Source organism: Raphanus sativus, chromosome 6 (genome assembly GCF_000801105.2).
Source record: "Raphanus sativus cultivar WK10039 chromosome 6, ASM80110v3, whole genome shotgun sequence".
Lineage (NCBI taxonomy): Eukaryota > Viridiplantae > Streptophyta > Magnoliopsida > Brassicales > Brassicaceae > Raphanus > Raphanus sativus.
The window spans coordinates 2,167,797-2,189,926 of record NC_079516.1 but is presented as its reverse complement, the minus strand read 5'-3'; the positions used below and the strand labels follow the sequence as shown (position 1 = coordinate 2,189,926).

Here is a 22,130-nt window from a genome sequence, read left to right as displayed (position 1 = left end):
TTTTGGTTTTCCATTAAAACTTGGTTGGCAAATTATAATTATTTCTAATTTTTATCAACAAAGAATATTCCAAAAATATTCCAAAAAATAAATAATGTATTTGTTTTCAAAAATCTGAAAAAAATATTTGAAATTTTATTTTAACTTTAAAAAAAATATTTATATTATAATTTAATAAAACTCACAAGTTAATTGAAACTTTACTGTTAAATTTATCAAATAATTAAACTAAATAAATTAACAATAGAAGATAAACACAATTTCATTGTTTATAAATGAAGGCTAATCACATTGAATAGACACAATAAAGTGAAACTTGAAAAACTTATAAATCTACAACATAATAAATATAAACAATTAAATTTATCAAATTTTCAAAAGTTAATATATATAATTATGAAGAAGAAACATCCGCACGGGCGTGCGGGTCAAAAACTAGTTATATATTAATACTTCTAGTAATTTCAAAATTGAATACTACTACTGTTTGACCAATCAATATATTAATTTTTTAATGAAAACATATACTGCTGGAGTATATTGCATTTACATCATATTGATATTGCTTCTTTATTAACTGGACCAATCGAAGCTTTAGAAGATTTTGATTCTTTGGTTAAATGTTTTGAAACGTGGACTGTGGAAACACAGTTTAAGTGTTTAGAAAATTATTTTTCAAAAGTTTGGGTTCAAAATAGAATGATGATCTTCGGATCATAACGTGTATTTCCATTTTAAAAGTATTATTGACCGCTCATAATTCTTCGGTCAAAAAAATACTTAGGCCTAGTTCAGGATTTAGCTAGTAAAATGAAAAATGTTTTGGGAAAATGAATGTGGCCTTAGTTAGGCAAGAGTTGCTAAGATTGACGGGAAAGAAAAGAAGAAGAAAGTAAAGGGTACGTTTAATTTTTATAATGGTGAAAAATAATTTCATTTAAATAAAACAAATAATTAAAACAATCTCTTTAAAAAGATTGGTCCAAAAAGAATTATGATAAAAGAATAAATTAACTGTTATACTATTGGTTCACTCGTTAATGTTTTGATGAGCCATATTCCTTATAAATACATGCGCAAACCCACGTCTCAACTTAAATCATCAACACATTAAACACAACCTCAAATTTTTAAAACCTCTCTCGTCTCTTTCGTGTCTCTTCTTGTTCTATTCCAAAACCAACAAAAAATCAAGAACAACTACTAATGGGAGGAAACAGACCACACAGCAGCAAGAGGTTCTCTCTCTTCAGTTTCTTTAAGCCACGAAGATCTCACAGAGTGGAAGCAGACTCCTCTTGGGATGACTCCGTTTACACTCGCAAAGCATTGGCTAGTGACGAAGACAAACGTTATTGTGTGGCTGAACCAGGTATCGACCGGAAGGCTTCTGCCTTTATCGCCAAGTTCCATGCAACTCGTGTCTCTGAGTCTGAGCGCCAAACTCTCTCTCCTTACCAATCCGAGAAGGCATGATGATGAATGATGAATGCTGAATAATTTGTTTATATGTAAATTGTTTATTATTTATTTGATGTGTCTTCATGAGAGTTTATTGATTGTGTCTTAATTGTTGTTAATAATGGATGTTCCTTTACTGTTCTCTTCTTCTGGATTTTTTTTTTGAAACACAAACTTCTTTCATATCAAGGTAGTTAGGTGGAGGTCATAAAGGCCTCATTTACACCTAAAATCTATTTTGCAAGCAAGTCAGCTGCACTGTTGTCTTCCCTAGAGATCCATTTAAAGGAGACATAATCAAAAACAGAGGATAGAAGTAAAATATCAGCTACAACTCCGTATAGTTCTGGGATTGCTTTGTTGTTGAGGATGTTGTTGATGAGGTTTTTCGAGTCTGACTCCATGTTCAAATTCTTGACTCCAAGGTCCTTGCACTTCTGTAGAGATTCCTGTAACGCCAAGCCAGGGTCTGTCCTGAGTAAAACATAATGAAACATTGGCCTTAAACCTCCAAAAATTTTAAAAAAGAATTACACAGACAGAAATCCTCAAAAAATTGTTTTTACACCCTCAAATATGCCCAAAAAAAATTTTTAGATGAAATCTTCCAAATATCGCCTACAGCCGCTAGGGTCAGCCATGCGCCAAACTTTCCACCAGAAATGGGGAGGCTACGTTTTCTTCAGAGATGGAGAAGAAGGATTCCACTTCATTACGAGTTATCACCTAGCCTAGACCAGCCCGCTTTGACATCGAGCTCCAAGCAGCATCAGATCTAAGAATATTTCCGGTGGTGACGGTCAATTGAGGTTCTGTTCTTCTAGCATCTAATTATTTTTTCTTTGTTTTCGTTGTCTAGCACTCTAGCTAGTATAAATAATTCAACTTAAATCATATCGACTGTTTTTGGTTACGGTTACTAAACGACTTCTAAATAACATTTCGACAATTTTGTATAGTTCTCGTTCCTCGTAAAATTGTCATAATCATATATAAAGATGAAGAAGGGAAGGGAATAAAACTATAAAATTCTCATAAACAACAAAGTGTGCTTAACTTTTAAGAGTATATAAAACTTATCACCAGCACATGTACATTTCATCTTTACCAAGAATGATATGGATAACACTATCTAGTGAGGCTCTAAATACCCAAATTCAGAATGTAGGTTGCTATGAATCTTACATTGACTAAGTTAGAACATAATCTAATCAATAAATAGTTTAGACCAAGTCATTTATTCAGTTTTGGAAGACCATGAATTATGACATTGCTATATATATATATATAAGGTTTTCAAATATACCAATCCAACCAAATAAACATCTCTTTGGTTTACAAGTATTGAGTATTTGCTTTTTTGGGCATAAAATATCGATCATATACTGAGAAACATTTAAGATTGAATAACATGAAAAAACGAAGATTTGTAGCCAGTCCGTAGAATCTATTACTTTATGATAGTTATTTGCATGGAGAGGAGGTCCCTGTTTAGTTATCGCCCTCACATAATGCTGCAGTCTTTTTGTACAAAAGGTACAATTTAAGAGTACTTTGATTCCCTCCTCTTTTTGCTTCACTTTGAGCCTTTTTCTAGGTTCATACACTCTTACTTTTACTGCCAATTATTAACCACAATATTCCCTTTGATTTTATTATATGGTTCCAAGTCTAGTGGTGTTTTTTTTTAAAGGTTCCAAAGTCTACTGATCTCGTAGTGTTGTTACCTATATACGTCATGATTCGTGAGTGTTTCAGTCTACGAGATTCGATCACCACAAGAAAAAAAAATCACTCACAATAGAAAGCAAAAAAGAAAGACTACGCTAACTTACTTGCGAAGCATTTTGATGATTAATATATATATATATATGTGTGTGTACATAATTTTGGTTTATAAAAAACCATATACCTACAAACATATTCATACCAAATAAAAAAATAATTTTGGTTTATAATTTTTGAAGAGAAAAATTAAAAGGCGTATATACCTACAAAAGGAAAAATCTTAGCTAAATTTGCCGGCAAGATAAAAAAAAAGTCAGAATCATGTGGAATCTAGAGTCCTTAATGATATGTACTCATCGGTCTGTATTAATTGACTAATTTGAGAGTAATGCATACCACCTATTTGCACTCAACATGCATCTCTAGTCCACACTTAAATGTGTTCAACCCAAGGATCAATCAATTCCGTATCCAAACTTTTGTTGATATTATTGTGATTTTTTTTTTGTTGGTCATTTGGAGTATGACAAAAATTATTTCCAAAAGCATTAATCTCCTCTAGTTTCGACTGGAAGATATTAGGGTTTTGAGGCCCATAACTCATTCATTAGCTGAGGAGAGTTAAAAATATTGAAAACACGATGAACCCACTTTAGATATAACTGATGGTGCCATTAGATTAGCATTTGAAGAAAATTCTCCATATTCAAGATGCGATTGATTTAGGTTTTTTTTCCTCTGGTCATATAGCTCCAAGATATTAATCAATATAGTCACACAAATTCTAACGATTTTTATCAATCAGCTTAAGGTTTCCCCCACGAAGAATATGGAACATGGCCTCCATCATATTCCTCTCGTTGTTCTCCTTCATCGTCTTGTTGATATCGTCCATGGTTTTTATGATGCTGCTATGTTTGAGAAAATCTTGATGGTTCACCGTGTTTTTTTCTCTTGCTCCAGTCCTGGCACATTCTCGAATTTCTCCACTGTGTTTTTCACTTCGAAGCTCGATGGTCATACCTCCAGGTCTGAGCTTAACGTACTGAAGATAACCGCACATGCTTCAATTCCACAGAGAACACAGAGCTCGTAGACTTTCTTTAAAAACCCTTTCTTCCTCTTATTGAATGTTGATTTCCTCATTGAATCACGGGCTTCTTTCAAAACCAACCTACAAATTCAATTCAACCCCAAAACCAACCTCTTTTTTTTTGTCATTACTATTCACCATGGAAAATTCCAAACTATCCTTATGCTTTTAAATTATTTACAAAATTGCCATTATTATTTAATTATTTAATAATTTCGAAAATAATAAAAAACCTATAACACCCTAAACATTTCTTCTTATTTACAACAATGCCATTATCATCAATTTTTCAACCACCATTGACAACCATTTTTGAGCTCATTAAACCTCAAAAATTCAATATTAAACCACTTTTTTGTGATTCTAAACAAAAAAACTCTTATTTCCTCTTATTTCCTCTCATTTCCTCTCCATTTCAATCTAAAAAACTCCCATAACTTTCATTTTCATAACCATAATTTCATATTTTCGAGTGTACACTGTTGTGAGTAGGCAAAGTTGGATCCTTTTATTCATATTTGGAGCTTGGATGGTGGAAAAGAGTGGAAACAAGCTTTACATCGGAAAAAGATTACTGTTTTCATGGTTTTCGTCATTTTTTCAGATCTGTGTCGCGACAGTAGACTGTTTTGTATGTCTACGGGAAGATGTAGACTTAAATTGCGGTCTACAAGTCAACGCACAGGTTAGTTTTGCAATTGACCAAAATGCTAAAAACCTATAAAATAGACTTTCTTGGAAGTCTACGATTTTTCCTTTGATAACAAAAAAAAATAGTATGTAAACTTACCAAGAAGTCTACGTAAAGAGGTTAATTTTTGCATTTGACCGAACTTTTGACTTTTCAAAGTAGACTTCCGAATCAGTCTACAAACTGTAGACTGCTAGTAAAGTCTACAGAAGGTCAGTCTTGCATTTGATCCAAACTTTGACTCCGTTGATTAAGTTAGTTTTGTATTTGACTAAATTTTTTAAAAGTTTACCAGGATGGAAAAAATGTGTAGATTTCTTATTCAGTCTACTGAACTCAGAAAAAAAAAGTAGATTGCATATGAAGTCTACTATTTTATTTTGGTCAAATGCAAAAGTAACCCATCGGATTATCGCGTATACTTCATATAACATCTACACAGTTGTAGACGTTTGTGTCAGTCTAATTTTAGAAAGTCAACTTGGTCAATTGCAAAAACTAACATGTTCAGAAAAATAAAAAAAATGTAGACGGTTCATGAAGTCTACTTTTCAACTGTAGACTATTTCTGAAGTCTACTTTTCAAAGTCAAATTTGGGATGAGTTCTGGTCAATTGCAAAAACAAACCTTTTCAAAATGTAGACTGAAAACTAAGTCTACTTGTGTAATATCACAACGTTTTTTTTAAATACAGATAGTAACCCGTGAATTTTGCAATTGCAAAAACTAACTCAAACTGTAGACCTATATGATAGTCTATGTTTTTGTTGGCAGTAACGAAAGTCTACTCTTGAAAATCTATAAAAAGTGAATTTGTGTATTATTCATAATGTATTTTCAAGATTTTTTGTTTCAAATTGTGTATTAGTTAATACTAATTGTTCTTAACTATTTTTAAAAGATAAAATTTTATAATTAGGAAACTATCGAATTTTTGGTTTGAGTATGTAGTTAGATAACATGTGTAGACATCTCTGGAAGTCTACGTTTATAATTTTATCAAACATAAAATTATTGGTCGCTAATTTCGTAAATGTATTATTTTTGCAGGTAATTTTTAATTTGCCTGTTGTGTATGGAGAATGGGTGGTGAAAGGCTCTTTGTGGGAGTTTGTGGTTGATAAATGGAAAAAAGGAGAATGTTCTTTGTGCATGATGGTTGTACATATGGTGAACTTCTTGAAATGGCACAAGAAGATTATGATCTGGACAAGAAAACCGAGAAGGTGGAGCTGACATATTCCTTACCAGACGTACTTTTAGAGAAAATGGATCCGGATACTACTCCTATGCATGTCACGAGTGATAGACAAGTACGGAACTCTATCGAGTTATGTAAGACCCAAATTGTATGCCTTTGTGCATCAAGCCAGTGTCAACTAGAAGTTGGAGGTGACGACGAGCTATGACTTGTATTGTTGCTTTGGATGTTGTCTTATGTGTTGAACTTATGTTTGATTTGTGGGTCTTTAGTCAGTGTTGAACTTATGAGTTGTATTGTTGCTTTGGATGATGTCTTATGTGATGAATGTTGAGTTTGTAGGTCTTTTGACATGTTTATTGCATGGCTGATTTCGGCCGAGCAGACTTACGTTTTAATCTTCTTTTAACGTAGACTTCTTGGTTAGTCTACTGTATTTTTGTTGAATTTGTGATGAATATTTCGAAAATAAGAGTAATACTGATAATATCTGATACAAAAGAAGCTGCATGATAGTCTAGCAGCAGACTTAAGTATTAGTCTTCTTTTACAGAAGACTTTCACAGAAGTCTGCTGCATGCAAATTACATAGTCTGTTACAGCCACAAGTCTGGTACAAAAGCCTACTACATCAGTTTTAATTGTTTGGATGATTAGAGTATCTTATGTAAAAAATTGACAGCTAACAAAAATTAATAATATCATACAAGTGAAACACAACTAAAAAATGAATACAATATTTATAAATTATGCATCAAACAATTATTTACAAATGAATATTTTGTTATGAAAAATTATTACAAATCATTTTATTAAATATTTGTTTTTAGTGTGTTTGATTTTTCATAATCTTGATGCTTCAAATAAAATCTTGGAAAAAGTACCTGCAAAATAAGATAAAATTATGAGAAAACATAAGAATAAATATAAATAATAATTTAGTAGACTTTTTATTAAGTCTACTTAAAGTTTATGGTTTAGTAGACTTTAGTTGAAGTCTACACTAGCGGAAAATTTTTAGATCTATTAGTGTACATTTAGAAATTCTTTTTTGTTCTTTAAGTATGAAAAATATATACATTAAAATATGAAATGAGTTTAAATCTAAAAAACTTTAGAAAATATATTTTAAAAGAAAAAATAGTAATAAATTAAAGACATAGTTTTAATATGTAATTTTATTTAAATATAAGTATAAAAACATATTTAAAATCTATAGATGTAAATCTTACATTTTTGGGAGGAGGAGATAACAACCATGGAAAAAAATATCTGCAAAATTAGATAAAATTATTTAAAGAACATAGGAAAAATTATTCATATTTTTGTAGACTTTCAATGAAGTCTACTTAAAATCTTGTGGTTTAATATGAAATCTACTAGCCTTAGCTTATAAGCAAACTTCATTAGAAGTCTACACTATCTGATATTTTTCAGATCTGGAAAATATGTGTACATTTTTAAATGTAAATCTAGTTTTAAATCTGGAAATACTTCAAAATAGAATTTATAAGATAAAATAGTAGCAAATTAAATCCACAGAGATTGATCTATAATTTTATTTGAATATAACATATAAATACACATTTAAAATCTATAGATCTAAAACTTATATTTATAGAGGAGAATATGAAAATCATGAATGATAATACCTACAAAAAAGACAATATTGTGAGAAATAAATAACATAAAATTACACATTTAAAATCTATAGATCTAACACTTACATTTTTAGAGGAAAAGATGAAAACCATATATAATAATACCTACAAAAAAGATAATATTGTGAGAAATAAATAACATAAAAGTACATATTTAAAATCTACAGATCTAAAACTTACATTTGTAAAGGAGATGATGAAAACCATGAATCTAATACCTAATATAACAAGATAATATTATGAGAAAGATATGAGAGAAATGAGAGAATTTTAGAGAGAAGGGAGAGAGTTTTAGAGAGAAGTGAGATATGCAGCCATTTTGGAGAGAGGTTGTGTAAATTTCATTTATATAGGGAGACAAAAATGAAACTAGGTTAAAATTTACGACACTGTAGACTTCTTTTGAAGTCTACTAAAATTAAAATTCTTAGAGTATATTTTATTGTAACTTAGTAGACCTTTTAGAAAGTTTACTATGATAATTTCATTATTTATTTTTTCTTTATTTTTGATAATTTTTATATATGATTTATTAATTTTTTTTCTTTATTTTTAATAGTTATAGTATATGATTTTACATTTTTATTCTTAAAGAACTCACTTAATTTTAAAATAATGATATTTTGTAAAAAAATTTAAAAATGCAAACTGTTCTAAGAAACCCTAAACCACAAAATTCAAACCCTAAATGTTAAGGCTTGGTTTAAATTGAATTAGGTTATAATTTACTTGGTTAAATCCGGTTAGGTTAAATTTGATGAGAATAGACCTTAAAAGACAGTTTACACTCACCAAAGTAGACTGATTTGTAAATCTACGAAACCCTAAACCACAAAACTCAAACCCTAAATGTTTATTTGATAATCAAAAGAGTCTCAATTTTATTGTATCAAATATCAAATTACAAAATATAAACTACTTAGTAATTATATATTAATTTAAACAAAAAAAAATCAATCTAAATCTAACCCTGAAGATCTAACCATTAAAGATATAACATGTTATGTGACATTTTGTTACTAAATCATAAACATTGTCTCACATGGTTACCAAATCAATATATATTCTTTTTAGTTGTTCACTTATATACAAATTTAGTTTATAAACTTTATATTAGCCTTTAAATTGATGATTAATTAATAATTTCACAAAAAAATAATTTTATATATTTTTAAACGTAATTAACTAGATCAAATTAAAATGTAGACTACAAATTAAGTCAACAGTGTAGACTGTGTACGACGTCTACAGATATGTAGACTACGTTTGTTATGTGTAGACTTACGAAGGACAGAACAGTAAAATAACTTTATGTTTTTTTGTTTGGTCACAAGGGCTAAATAGTAGTTTTAACACCCATTTAGGTTGGGTTTGCAATTGATTGAATATAGGGTCTACTTTTAGGGTTGCAATCAATATTTGAGTTGGTTTTAGCAATTTTCCCTTGAATCACTGGTGATATAAGCTAGTTTTAACTTCTCCCTCGTCATAACGATGACCACAAATGTTTTTTGCTAGTTTGCATGTGTGTATTATGTTTCTTTTTGTTTGCTGCCTCTTGTTTTGAGAGGAGTTTGTTTATATTAACGGTGGATGATTATAATGATGTCATGTAGTTTGAATTTAAATTTAAATATAACTATTGCTATTAGTTCATGAAAATCCTCGAATAATTATATGAAATAATGCTTAATTATGCCACATGGTGTATAACCAATTATAATTTCATAGTATAACATACAGAGGCTATGAATTTTTTTTTTTTAATTTGGGGTATCTGAACTGAAACCCCACTAATCTTTCATGGAGAACAATACCAACGACTAACAAATGACAACTTAATCAGTGGCAGAACTCTAATCAAAAACGACACCATAAATTTTCGAAAAGCTTATATAAAGGAAAAAATGTTTTATAGGTCTTCATTTTTGTTGAACTATAGTTTTCTCTACCTCAGAATAGTTTTTTTTTTTGAACAACTCTCTACCTCAGAACAGTAAGAGTTAAATTGTAAGTTTAAAAAGATACTTTTGTTAAAATAATGTTAGAAATTGGTGGATACAAGTTGTTAGGTCGTCGGAAATAATGTTAGGTCGTCTAAATTAGTTTTTCATATGTCTTAGATCTTGAACATTGATTCTCTATCGATCTTTTTTTTTTTGCTGACTTCACCTTTTATTTATACAGATATGTATCCAGATAACTTTTTTCAAACCAATACATTTTTTTTTGAATTATCTGTTATATATAAAGATAAGACTATTGAAAGAATGAAATTTATTTTCGATAACTTCATAATATTTGCTGGACGCTGCCTTATTACTTGTTCAGGCTAATAATATTGGTAAATTAAGAAATCGCAGGGTTTTATTTAAATAGTATAACAAATGATTTTCTTAGATGAAAGAAAAAAAACATTTAATATTCGATATTCGAAATGCTCCTTAAACTTGCTTAGATTCAATGTGCTTCTTGACGATATTGAGCGCAGTTGTATCCTCACCGTAGTGCCGTTTATCTTGGTTATAATATTTTAGCAGAAAAAAAAACAAATGATTTTCTTATCTGAATAAAATTCATAAAGTATTATCTCCTCATATATATTGGAATCCTAATTAAGATTTCTTTATCTGTAAACATATCTTTTTTATGGAAACATATCTTTTATATGGAGACATGTATGTTTCCTTTTTCCATATAAAATAAATCTTAATTCGGATTCCAATTATTAAAATTCATATAGTATATATAGATATATGTTTCCATATAAACAAATTCTTAATTCGGATTCCAATATATATTAGAAGAATTTGCCAAACATTGTTGTTCCTGGGATGAAGATTTATTTTTACTGAACTGCTTTGGTTAAACTCATTCATTCACTAGATTAAAACGAATTCAAACTCCACCAAAGAATGGTGGATAATAACATAGAAAGGCATGTTACCAAAATAAAAAAACGATAGAAGGCAATCAATGTCCAAATTTTTTGCCACCTTGCTACACAAGATAAACAACACAAATGACTCTTTAGAGTCTCACTCTGAACTCATATTTTACCACTTAACATTTCTGACATGATAGATAAAACATAAATTAGAAAATTCAAAGCTGACAAACAAAAAGGATAAGACATATCAAATCAAAGACTGGTAAAAAAATAACATAGAAATATTGCTGTCTTTTACGTCCACCGGATCAATGAAGATGGTTTAGAGCTGGTGGTGATTGTAATGGTTATTTTCTTCCATCCAAGGAAAACATGCTTGCTGAGAATGTTTCATCATCTCCTCATCGTGCCAATCTTGTTGATTTAGTGGATAGTGAACTTCATCCTAAACACACAATTGAGGCGTAGTGGTTGATATTGTGATTTGAAATATATGGATGTTAATCATAAAACACAAACCTGATTCATAACTTGAGTATTAACTCCATGGTTGCTAAATGGGAATAGATCACTTGCGAGAGACTCAACATGGTTAGCTTCCTGGTTCGAAGAGATTATGGGCTGCTGGATCTCGTTGGTCTGTTGAGGAGGATTGAAAATTGGTGCATTCATAAAGTTGTTTCCTAGAGAATAAACATGTTCTAGCCCCTGGTTTGAAGAGATTGTAGGCTGCACTTCATTAGTTTGTTGAGAAAATTTGAAGGTTGGGACATTCAGAAACTGGCTTCCATGAGAACTATTATGTTCTAGTCCCTGGTTTGAAGTGACCAGAGGTTGCAACTCATTGGTTAGTCGAGGAGAATTGAAGATTGGTGCACTCATAAAGTTTTTTCCAAGATAATGAACATGTTCTACCCCCTGGTTTGAAGAGATTGTAGGCTGCACTTCATTGGTTTGTTGAGAAAAGTTGAAGGTTGGAACATTCAGAGACTGACTTCCATGAGAACTAATATGTTCTGGTCCATAGTTTAAAGTGACTAGCGGCTGAAACTCGTTGGTTTGTTGAGGAGAGTTGAAGAAAGAGGAAGAGCCCGCTTCAGCCATAGCGATTGGTGGCATGTCCATGGCCATAGCCATTGAAGAAGATTCACCGGTTTCAAGATGCAGATCTTTTAGAGCTACGTTTCTATGATGATAAACTTTCCTGAGATATCCATCAATAAACTCACACAAGATACCACGATTACTATCATCTATAGCCAAATCTCCCATGTCCTCATTAAGACGAGCGAACATGAGCTCTTTCATAAGTTTGTCATTATTATCTTCAGTTAATCTTTGAATCTTACTTTTGACTTTTGTGATTGCCTGAATGAGATACTCTTCGTGGTTAACCAATCTCTTTGTCCGCTCCTCCTCTGGTACCTTCTCGAACTTCTCCATCACTTTATGCACCTCCGAGTTTGATGGCCATACCTCTGGTGTTGAGTTGTATGGACTGTAGATGACCGCACACATATCAACATCACAGAGAATCTTGAGCTCATCAAGTTTCTTCAGAAGTCCTTTCTTCCTTTTATTTAGTGTTCTTTTCCTCACTGAGTCATTGGAAATGTAAGCTAGATTTAGCTTCTTCCCCGTCATGACTACAATAGTTTTTTTTTGTTTTTGTTTTTACAGTTTTTAGATATGTATATAATAACGTTTTGTATATGGTGGAAAGATTTATGTTAATAGTAGTGATGAGTCGACAGGCTGTCTATAGTCACACTTTTCTGGCTATTGTAGCTAGAAATGCTAATTTTAGATTTAAATTGTTAGCATTAACTGAATAAAAATAATTATTTAATTATACCAATTAATTAGTGCTTACTCATGCTAAGTCAAACTACTATATTGGTGAGATAAGTGTTTATTTATTGATAAAATGAGATGACAAGTGTTGAAGCTTATCTAAAAAATCTAACCAGAGGCTATCCACACGTTATATGTGAAAACGCAACTTTACAAATATGATGTGCGAATGTCTTTTCATATTTGTATACGATGTAGGATTATATGTTAACGTTTATAAGGATTTGGATCATGTATCTATTTTCACATTCAGTTTTAGTTTGGTCTATATATATGTATAACTGTTTGATACAACTCGACAGTAGCGGTTCCGATCAAGTAGGCTCGACCAGCTAGCTAGTCCACTCCGATTTTTTTAAACATTAATAAAACCATTAAATAATTATGAAATACCGTCAATTAACAATATATCGATGAATGAGAAACCATTTAGTAATGAATTGGAAATGTGAGTATTTTTGGAAGTCGAGTTCCAAAAAAAAAAAAGAGTATTTTTGGAAGTCTGATGATACATACAAACTCGTATTAGATCTTATAAAGGTTGTGGAAGATTCGTATAATCGTATTCTTAATGAGTTTGTCTTTGATCATGATGTTAGTAGAAGCTACAAAAATGTTAAACCGTGCTGGTTACGATGTTAAGGAATGTATTTATGATGCAGAGAGATATTTAGATATATTCTCAATATCTTAACACTACAAGAAAACACGCTGATTCTGAGGGAAATACCGAAGGAAAATGAGTTCTTCGGAAATTTCTGACAAAATATCGAGGAAATACCGAGGAAACCAAGAAATGGAATTTCCTCGAAATTTCCTCACTATTTTTTGAGGAAATTTCGAGGAAGACCAACTTCCTCGGTATTTTTCGAGGGAATACCGAGGAAACACGGGTCGTCGGAAAAAACCGACGGATATTTCTAATATTTCGACGACATCTTGTACCCGTTAGAGAGCCGTTGGGAGAGCCGTTGGGGGATTTAAACTATTTCGAGGAAATTTCGAGGAAATGTCTGTTTCCCTCGAAATTTCCTCGAAATTTCCTCAGTATGCCGGGAGGATTTCATCTATAAATACAGCCACCCCTCTTCCTCTTCATTCACTCCATTTCTTTTCTTCTTCTCTCCTAGTCTCACGAATTTGATTCCACAAAAACATGTCTTCTTCAAATTATTTTCGTTCTTGGATGGATCGACCTCATTTGGATCCGGACACGAGATTGCTTACGGAAGAATACAATCAAGGTATAATCGAGTTCATGAGGGTAGCTCGCCAACAACCGGAAGCAGAAACAGGTAAGTTAAGATGTCCTTGCTCTAATTGTAAAAATAGAAAAGTTATTAAAGAGTGGGATGTTTGGACTCATCTATTATTGAGTGGGTTTACACGAAGTTACAAAATTTGGTATCATCATGGGGAAACTGATTATGAACTTGGTAGTACTAGCGAACCTCAGCCGGCGGTTAGATTAGAAGAACCAATTAGGGCGGATGTAGATTATGGTGTAGGTACTGAGCAGATGATAAATGATCATTTTAGAGGGGAAGATTTACCCAATGTAGAAGCTAGGAGATTTTATGAAATGTTGGATGCTAGAAAGCAACCATTGTACGAAGGTTGCAGAGATGGTCATTCAACTTTATCATCTGCTATGAGACTGATGGGCATTAAAACAGATTATAACTTGGCTGAAGACTGTGTGGATGCGATAGCTAATTTTGTTAAAGGTATTCTACCTGAGGATAATGTAGCTCCAGGTTCATACTACGAGGTTCAAAAACTCGTAGCTGGGGTTGGTTTATCTTATCAGGTAATAGATGTATGCAGCGATAACTGCATAATTTATTGGAGGGCGGATGATCAGCGGACTACATGCAAATTTTGTGGGAAGCCTCGTTATAAAGATACGAGTGGAAGAGTTCCAGTGCCATATAAAAGGATGTGGTATTTGCCTTTAACGGAAAGGTTGCAGAGGTTGTATCTTTCAGAACGCACAGCGCAACGAATGAGATGGCATGCGGAGCACTCAACAGATGGTGAGATTAGACATCCTTCAGATGCAAAAGCGTGGAAACATTTCCAATCAAAGTATCCCGACTTTGCGTATGAGAGAAGAAATGTCTACCTTGGATTATGTACTGATGGTTTCAGCCCGTATGGGAAGAGTGGAAGACAATATTCTCTATGGCCAGTCATTGTTACACCATACAACTTACCCCCAAACTTGTGCTTGCGACGAGAGTTTTTGTTTCTCTCCATTCTCGTTCCCGGACCAGAGCATCCTAAGAGATCACTTGATGTGTTTCTTCAGCCACTAATATATGAGTTGCAACAACTATGGGCTCAAGGTGCTGAAACATACGATATTTCGTGTAAAGAAAACTTTCAAATGCGGGCAGTACTAATGTGGACAATAAGTGATTTTCCAGCATATGGTATATTATCTGGATGGACAACGCATGCCGATGATACGTTGTTTATCTATTACCACTTCGTCCATAAAGTTATGGACAACTATGGGAAGCAGATGCACTCGTGGAAGAAGAAGTGGGAAATAAACAAGGTTCGTTTTTATTTATGAAACAATTTTTTAATTTATTAAAATATTTTTTTATTTATTTAACAATTTTTTTTTAAAGGTTCCAAAGGGTATGGACTCCGTCGTCTGGCGGGAGTTGGGTGTGCATTGGAGTAAGAACGAAGTGAGAGCAACTTCTTCCACCAACTCCACCAACCGCAAGAGCGACCGTAAGGGGAAGGGCATGTACGTCCATAACTTGGGTGCTCAATCTTTAGCCAGTCTGGGGGATCGCTTGGTAAGCTTGTCGGTTTTTATTATAATATTTAAGATTCTAATATTTTTTTGTGCATTTCTTTTAATTACTAATGTTTGTTTAATTTATGTTTTTTTCAAGGCGGAAGAAAATGAGGGGGAGCCGGTTGATCATCTCCGCCTAATAAAGACGGCGTATACCAACAAGAAGACCGGCGAGATTGATGATGGTGTTGTGAGAGATGTGGTCACCCTCATCGACAGTCAGATGGAACAGGAAGTGTCTCAGCTTCAAACCGAGGATGACGATTCGACGGGATCGACCGGCTTGCCTCGGGTTCGGATCAACCAAATCGTAGAAGCGGTAAGTTCATTTTTTAAAGTTCAATCCATTTTTTATATTATTTAAATTTGACACTTTTTTTTCAGTCGGTTCCAAAGAAGAAGGGCCGTTTGTTCGGTTTGGCTCGTCGGTCCAACTTGGTTCCGTCTGCTTCTGCACCACCCTCATTTGTTGATGAAGAAGTCCTTCTGAGTCAGATGAGGGACAAGGATGCTCGCATATCTGCGCTGGAGTCCATGGTGGCGAGTCAAGAAGCGGGCTGGGAGGCACAGAGGAAGCTGAACGAGCAAATGATGGCGATGATGAGGAGCATGAACCCGAACGCCAACGTGGACTTCCCGACCATGCCAGACCCGGACTTCCAAAACCCGTAGTTTAATTTCTTTCAAAAACTCTAAATGTTTTATTTTGATTTGTATGACTTTGAATTTATATAATATGTTTTAAATTTAAAATTTAATTTTATATTTTCGAATTTAAATTTTAAAAATATTTTTTTTTTTCAATATAAAAAAAAAACAATTTTCAAACATTCCGAGGAATAGCCGTCCTCGGTATATACCGAGGGAAGTTTTCCTCGAAAAATTTCGAGGGATGGTTCCTCGAAAATTTTCGAGGAAATCTGTTCCTCGGAAAATTCCGAGGAACTTAGTCCCTCGAAAATTTTCGAGGAAGCTTTCCCTCGAAAATTTTCGAGGAACCTGTCCTTCGGAATATTCCGTGGAGCCGAGTTCCTCGAAATTTTTCGGAGGACTCTTCCCTCGGTACCATCCTCGGTATATACCGAGGGAAAGTTCCTCAATATATATCGACGACCACTTCGACGAATCCCTCTCCTCTAAATCTCCTCGAAATTCTTGTTCCTCGAAATTCCGTCACAAAATTTCGAAGAAATTTCGAGGGAAAATGAAATTTCGAGGACATTTTTTCGACGGACATTTTTCTCGGTATGTCGTCGGAATAACCGTATTCCGACGACATACCGAGGAAAATGTCCCTCAGTATCAGCGTGTTTTCTTGTAGTGTAATTATCTAGTTTATTATTTGTTTTGATATTTATTTTAATTAGTTATAATTATCTTAAGGATTTTAATAGTTATTAGATTATTTGGTTTTTATATAAATAGGCATCTTATGCCTAGAGTTGTATTCAGATTATAGATTATTGATATTGGTATTTTATAAAGAGAGGTTTGAAACTCTTTTATTTTCTTGTTACGGCTAGAACTCGAGAGTTCTCAACGAATCAAAAAGACTTTGATCCTAGGTATTTTCAGACTAAATAGGATTCATTGTGTTATCGTAGCTTGCGCTGCATCAATTTCCAACTCCGATGGGTCTACAGAAGCATGTAGTGGTGATTCTAGACAACAGAGGGATGGACTAAGTGTAATTAGATGATATGGGTGATATAGCAGACGACCCAATCTCCTTTCCCGATGTGCCAATGAGAATGGCAGTTCAAAGAGTAAGCAATATTGGAGGGGATATTTGTCTTAAACACTCATCATGAGAGATTTGGGATGATTGTAGATTTGGAGTTGTCTTTAGACCAGAAGTGTTGAGTTTTGTTCATCGCTCAAAGGGAAGATATAACTACTTTGGGAATGTTTTTGGAAGCTTGACTTGATTTGATTGCTTGGACAAATGAGAGATCAAGCAACCTTACACTTAACGTCTGAAGGATCGCAGTTCAATTGTCGGAGGGAAAGATTTATTCTCGTAAGTAGAGTTTATTTAACATGGTTTGTGCTTCGTTATATGGAATGTACGGGGCTTCGGCCTAGAATTTCAAATTCTTATACATAACGTCATGATGTTGTTGTTTTATGCTTGGGCTCTATTTATATATTTTTGTGTGCTTCACCATCTATTATGATTATGTGTGCTGTAGCTAGTTCTCATTGCATCACGTTGCCTTTGATTTTGTTAATATATATGATTTCATGCTTTATCAATGTTGCATTTGTTATTGAAACGATAGAAAAGACTTGTTACAAGAAAAACGATAGAAAAAACTATTATATATTTGAAAAACTTGAATAAACAAGTTCTTCACACAAAACAAAGGATCTCTTCTTTATATCAACAAAAGGTATGCAACACACAACAATGATAAAACCCTGACTAAAGAAACGATGAATCAATCACAGTTACACAAAGATAGGAAAACACGACGAAACAGTTGTTCCTGCATAATAACAACACATGAAAACTTGTCAGAAAAATTATTGTACTTGTAATATTTGTGAATGAACAAAATATTGAAAAGTCCGAAAATATATTTTAAGCTATCCTTACAGTTCAATTTAGTTTTTATCGAAGCACTAGTAAGTGAATACTATTAACAATACCTTACCTAAAATGATCATTTTCATAGCAATATATTGTTAGATAAGTACCACCTAACATATACTTGATTTTCAATGAAAAATCAATAATACAAACTATATCAAAAGATGAAAAATCACTAATACGAACTATATCAAAAAGATGACTCTTCTTAAATCTCGTTTCATGGTCATGTATGCAAAATATAGGAGAGACAAAGAGAGTAGAGAGAACAAGCTTACAAGGAGATGAAATGAAAAGAAGAGAGGATTGATGGTAATTTATTTGGTGAGGACATAAAGGGCGTAGAGGATCCCAGGAAGATACCCAAAAAGCGTCAAAACCAAACATATCCAAAATTCAACCTGCAATAAGATTCCAGTTTTTATGTTTGTGAATATATATATATATTTGAAAAAGAACTCCATGATGAAGATATGGTAACTAGTAAAATCCGTTTGTAAGAAACTTGAAAAAAAAAAGTAATTACCTCGCAACCATATCTAAGAAAGACACCAAGAGGAGGCAAGAGGATAGCGAGAAGAATATCTATGAAAGTAGCTGTTCCCATTTTTCTTAAGCGTTAAGAAGTTGCTGAGAAAACTATTGAAGCTTCAAAGTGCGTGCGTGTGTTTTTGTGTATTTTCTTCTTTACTCTCTCCTTCATGTATCTCACACTATATAGAGATATTTATGAGCAACGTGGTGCTTACCTTTTTTGTTTGTATACGTCTTCCTTTTTCTTTAAGCTAAATGAGGAATTATTTCATTTTGATTTAGCAAGGGCGAAAGGGACTTAAACGAGATATAATAGTTTCCTAATACTCCCAAATTACTGATTACTTGATTAGCATTAGGAGTGCCAAAAGCGAAAGAATAGTTTGCCTAGCGCGTCACAGAAACCGTAGTCATGTGGGGTTGCTAACAACTGGTGGGGGTGATGATCGTGTTGTATTTCTCGTGGACCACGTGAGTTTAGCAACTATGATACAAATTTGCTTTTGATGAGATGAACCATGTGACAATGGAGTTTATAAAGCAGGGTTTAAATATTTTTTTGTGGTGGTCCAAAATTCAAACCTACTCTACTACATTTTTAACATTTTACCACGAAGTAAACAAGTATTTTTTTGCTTAATCTTTGAAAAAATAAACAAGTTACTCACATAAACCAACGAATTCTTCTTCATATATATTTAGCATAAAGTAAATAATAATACAAATACAACAATGATATTAATTACTCAGAGCATATAAAACAAATTACGAAGCAGTCCCAAATGGGAGATCACGACGACGAAACAGCTGTTCCTCCTACACAATACCAATGTAAAATTATATTCTGTTCAGTAAATTCCTTATATTAATATAAAAAACTCAAATGGAACATGGAAATTATTTAATAAAAAAATGAAAACTCCTTCTTTTTTCTCGATCCTATTATTTGATGGTTTTGCGAAAATGGTAACGATATCTCACTAATTTCTTATATCTTTTTTACTAACTAATTTCTTAGTAATTTCTTATCTAGTTAAAAATTAAAAGACAGATAAGGGTTAGGGAGTCTTTATTAGGGGTTAGGGAGTCTTTATTGTTGCTCAAAAAAAAAAGGGAGTCTTTATTTATTTTTATTTTTTTTGAAATGAAGGTTAGGGAGTCTTAATAACTTAGAAAACGTGGTTCACCAAACATATACCTAACTAAGTTCACTAAATCAAAGATGATTTATCTAATGTAAATCTTGTTGTATAGCCATCACATACGCAGGAATGTTTATACAACTAGATTAAATCTATATCGAGTGAGAGAGATCGTAGAAAGCTTACAAGGAGACCGAGAGGAAAAACAAATGAGATGAAAATCAGTCCTTGGTGATGATATAAAGAGCGTAAAGGATCCCGGGAAGATAACCAAACAGCGTCAAGATCAAACATATCCAAAACTCAACCTGCAAAACAGAAAAATTAAAAAAAATCTCAAAATTTAAAATACGAGTTTTATAAGATTAAACATAACACAGTAGTCGAATTGAAGATAAAATGTACCTTTAAGCCAAATTTGAGAAAGACGCCGAGAGGAGGCAAGAGGATAGCCAGAAGGATCTCTACGAAAGTGGCTGTACTCATTTTCAAGCTCTTTGAATTTGTAAGAAATTATTTATGTTTAAAAACTAAATTAAAATATAACTTCTCTTGATGATTCTGGACTCTTGAATCTCCTTGTTATCGTCTGGTTATATATAGACCTGACTTCAGAATATTATATGAGCCAAGCACGTGGTGTCCACTCTGTATTATGGCCATTTTCTTTAGGGGTAATAAACTCTCTTTTCTTTTTTCCATTTTTCCAAACCTTAATGCCCAATAATTTATTTGTTTCTTTTTTTCTTCTTTTGAGAGTAATAGAGTGTATCTAACAATTTAGAGAAATTGTTTAAACTACCATGTTCTTGATATAATTTTCATATATATTTAATCACATTTATATTTAGTTAAAAATATTAATATACATTTATATCTTTTAAATTAATTAATTTATACTTGAAGGATAGAATTTTACAAGATATGGTTTACAATTTTAAAATAAATAAATAAATACCTAAAATTTAAAATAGTTTCAAAATTCATTTGTAAATTTTTTAAAAATACGAAAAGAAAGTTTTGGAAAAAGAACTCGAATTTTTTTTATAAAAGTTCAAATTTAAAAACGTATAATTCAAAAACTAAAAAAAACTTTCTTTTAATTTAAATAATTATTTATATTTATATAGTTATAAAATAAGTAGTTGTAAAATAAGGGTAGATGTGTCTTTTTCTTTTAATGAAATTTTATATTTTAGATATTTGTGAAAATATCTTCTAATATAAGTAAACATGAAAATTGGTATAAAAATGAAATAAAAGTAGAATTCCCAACAATCTATTTCAAACAAATTAAGTGAATAATAACTCTTAAATTAATTATTTAATTAACTTATAGGCTCTTAAATTAGTTGTTTAAATAAAATTTTCCTGCAAGTACTAGGAATGAGTCACACTATGGATTTGAGGTTAACATGTCATGTGGTTAATAAACTAATTTCTTGGGCACTTAAGACAAAATTATAGGAATTTTTTTATATCCTTTATATAAATTGAAGGTGATGTGGAAATGCTTAACTTGATGGCCATAGATATAGATACGTGCACGAATATAACTTCGACTAGGTTTTGGCGTCGATCTAACCTGATAAACCCATTATGTTGTTAGTTGAAAGTTGCTGAAATATGGCCTCTAATTTTACCCCAAAAAAATATGGCCTTTAATTGCTTTAATTAGGTTTCCAGCCTGGTGATACTATCCGATTAATGTAGCGTTTATACTGCTTTTGTTATTTCTTGAAGTTGAATGAGATCGGTAATTAATTTCTACACTAATATTTTAATAGAAGCTATTTGTGATTTACATTTTCATAAATTTGGTATCCGGATATGAGTGATATGCAGAGTTTAGATTTAATTTATCTGTACGGAAACATTTATCTTTTTTTTTTTGGCACTAAATGATTAAATATGAAAATGGCCTCAGGCCCAAGTCTAACTCGAAATCTCAATTTATCTATTGGTGGCTAAATCTCAATTTAAAAGGTATTCATATACAAAAATGCCACTTTATAAAAATCCTAGGTTAAAACCAAGAAAAAAAAACATACTTCTTCTGTTCTAAGATACTGAAAGTTTTAGGACAATGCAAATTATTAAGAAATTCGTTTTTATTTTTAGAAATATGATAAATATTAATTTAAAATTATTTAATCAATTACAAAATATAGTGTATATAAAATATTATTGGTTACATAGTTTTTAATAAAGTTCACATTGAAATATGAAAATATTATCTATTTTGAAATATCACTTACTTCCTAAAACATTATCTATTCTGAAACAAATTGATTATATGTTTCTGCTAATTCTTTTTATCTTTTGACAAAAAGAACAATTGTTTGTCACTAGACTAGGCTTAGATTTGACTAAATTTCATGGCACTTGGCAGGAAGTTAAATGGTAGTTACAAAAAAAAAAAAAGTTACAAAAAAGGAAGTTAAATGGCGTAACAGCAGGTAT

At 32.0% G+C, this 22,130-nt stretch overlaps 5 protein-coding genes and 1 pseudogene across 6 annotated transcripts; 2 read left to right on the top strand and 4 right to left on the bottom strand.

The window, feature by feature from the left end:
* Nucleotides 1-1,115: 1,115 nt before the first annotated feature.
* Nucleotides 1,116-1,602, top strand: LOC108810695 (uncharacterized). The gene has a single exon (XM_018582788.2). The coding sequence runs from the start codon at nucleotides 1,207-1,209 to the stop codon at nucleotides 1,474-1,476; it is 270 nt and encodes an 89-aa protein (XP_018438290.1). The 5' UTR covers nucleotides 1,116-1,206; the 3' UTR covers nucleotides 1,477-1,602.
* Nucleotides 1,603-3,767: 2,165 nt separating this feature from the next.
* On the bottom strand, nucleotides 3,768-4,558 carry LOC108807516 (agamous-like MADS-box protein AGL80; annotated as a pseudogene).
* Nucleotides 4,559-10,846: 6,288 nt separating this feature from the next.
* Nucleotides 10,847-12,413, bottom strand: LOC108813153 (agamous-like MADS-box protein AGL80). The gene is made up of 2 exons (XM_018585622.2): nucleotides 11,246-12,413; nucleotides 10,847-11,171 (listed from the first exon to the last, which is right to left on the bottom strand). The coding sequence occupies exons 1-2, from the start codon at nucleotides 12,368-12,370 to the stop codon at nucleotides 11,049-11,051; spliced, it is 1,248 nt and encodes a 415-aa protein (XP_018441124.1). The 5' UTR covers nucleotides 12,371-12,413; the 3' UTR covers nucleotides 10,847-11,048.
* Nucleotides 12,414-15,050: 2,637 nt separating this feature from the next.
* On the top strand, nucleotides 15,051-15,847 carry LOC130496800 (uncharacterized). Its single transcript, XM_056989278.1, has 2 exons — nucleotides 15,051-15,396; nucleotides 15,496-15,847. Exons 1-2 carry the CDS (start codon nucleotides 15,232-15,234, stop codon nucleotides 15,760-15,762), a joined length of 432 nt encoding a protein of 143 aa, XP_056845258.1. The 5' UTR covers nucleotides 15,051-15,231; the 3' UTR covers nucleotides 15,763-15,847.
* A 1,856-nt stretch (nucleotides 15,848-17,703) lies between these two features.
* LOC108813156 (hydrophobic protein RCI2B) lies at nucleotides 17,704-19,047 on the bottom strand. Its single transcript, XM_018585624.2, has 3 exons — nucleotides 18,518-19,047; nucleotides 18,270-18,392; nucleotides 17,704-17,887 (listed from the first exon to the last, which is right to left on the bottom strand). The coding sequence occupies exons 1-2, from the start codon at nucleotides 18,596-18,598 to the stop codon at nucleotides 18,309-18,311; spliced, it is 165 nt and encodes a 54-aa protein (XP_018441126.1). The 5' UTR covers nucleotides 18,599-19,047; the 3' UTR covers nucleotides 17,704-17,887; nucleotides 18,270-18,308.
* Nucleotides 17,704-20,297, bottom strand: LOC108813155 (hydrophobic protein RCI2B). Of its 2 annotated transcripts, XR_008935954.1 has the most exons (4): nucleotides 20,073-20,297; nucleotides 19,854-19,975; nucleotides 18,270-18,392; nucleotides 17,704-17,887 (listed from the first exon to the last, which is right to left on the bottom strand). XR_008935954.1 is itself a non-coding variant. In XM_018585623.2 (3 exons), exons 1-2 carry the CDS (start codon nucleotides 20,151-20,153, stop codon nucleotides 19,889-19,891), a joined length of 168 nt encoding a protein of 55 aa, XP_018441125.1. In that variant the 5' UTR covers nucleotides 20,154-20,275; the 3' UTR covers nucleotides 19,195-19,341; nucleotides 19,854-19,888. The 2 variants fall into 2 exon arrangements, 1 of the variants encoding a protein (XP_018441125.1); XM_018585623.2 differs by lacking the exons at nucleotides 17,704-17,887; nucleotides 18,270-18,392 and adding an exon at nucleotides 19,195-19,341 and having other exon boundaries at nucleotides 20,073-20,275.
* Between the last annotated feature and the right edge of the window lie 1,833 nt (nucleotides 20,298-22,130).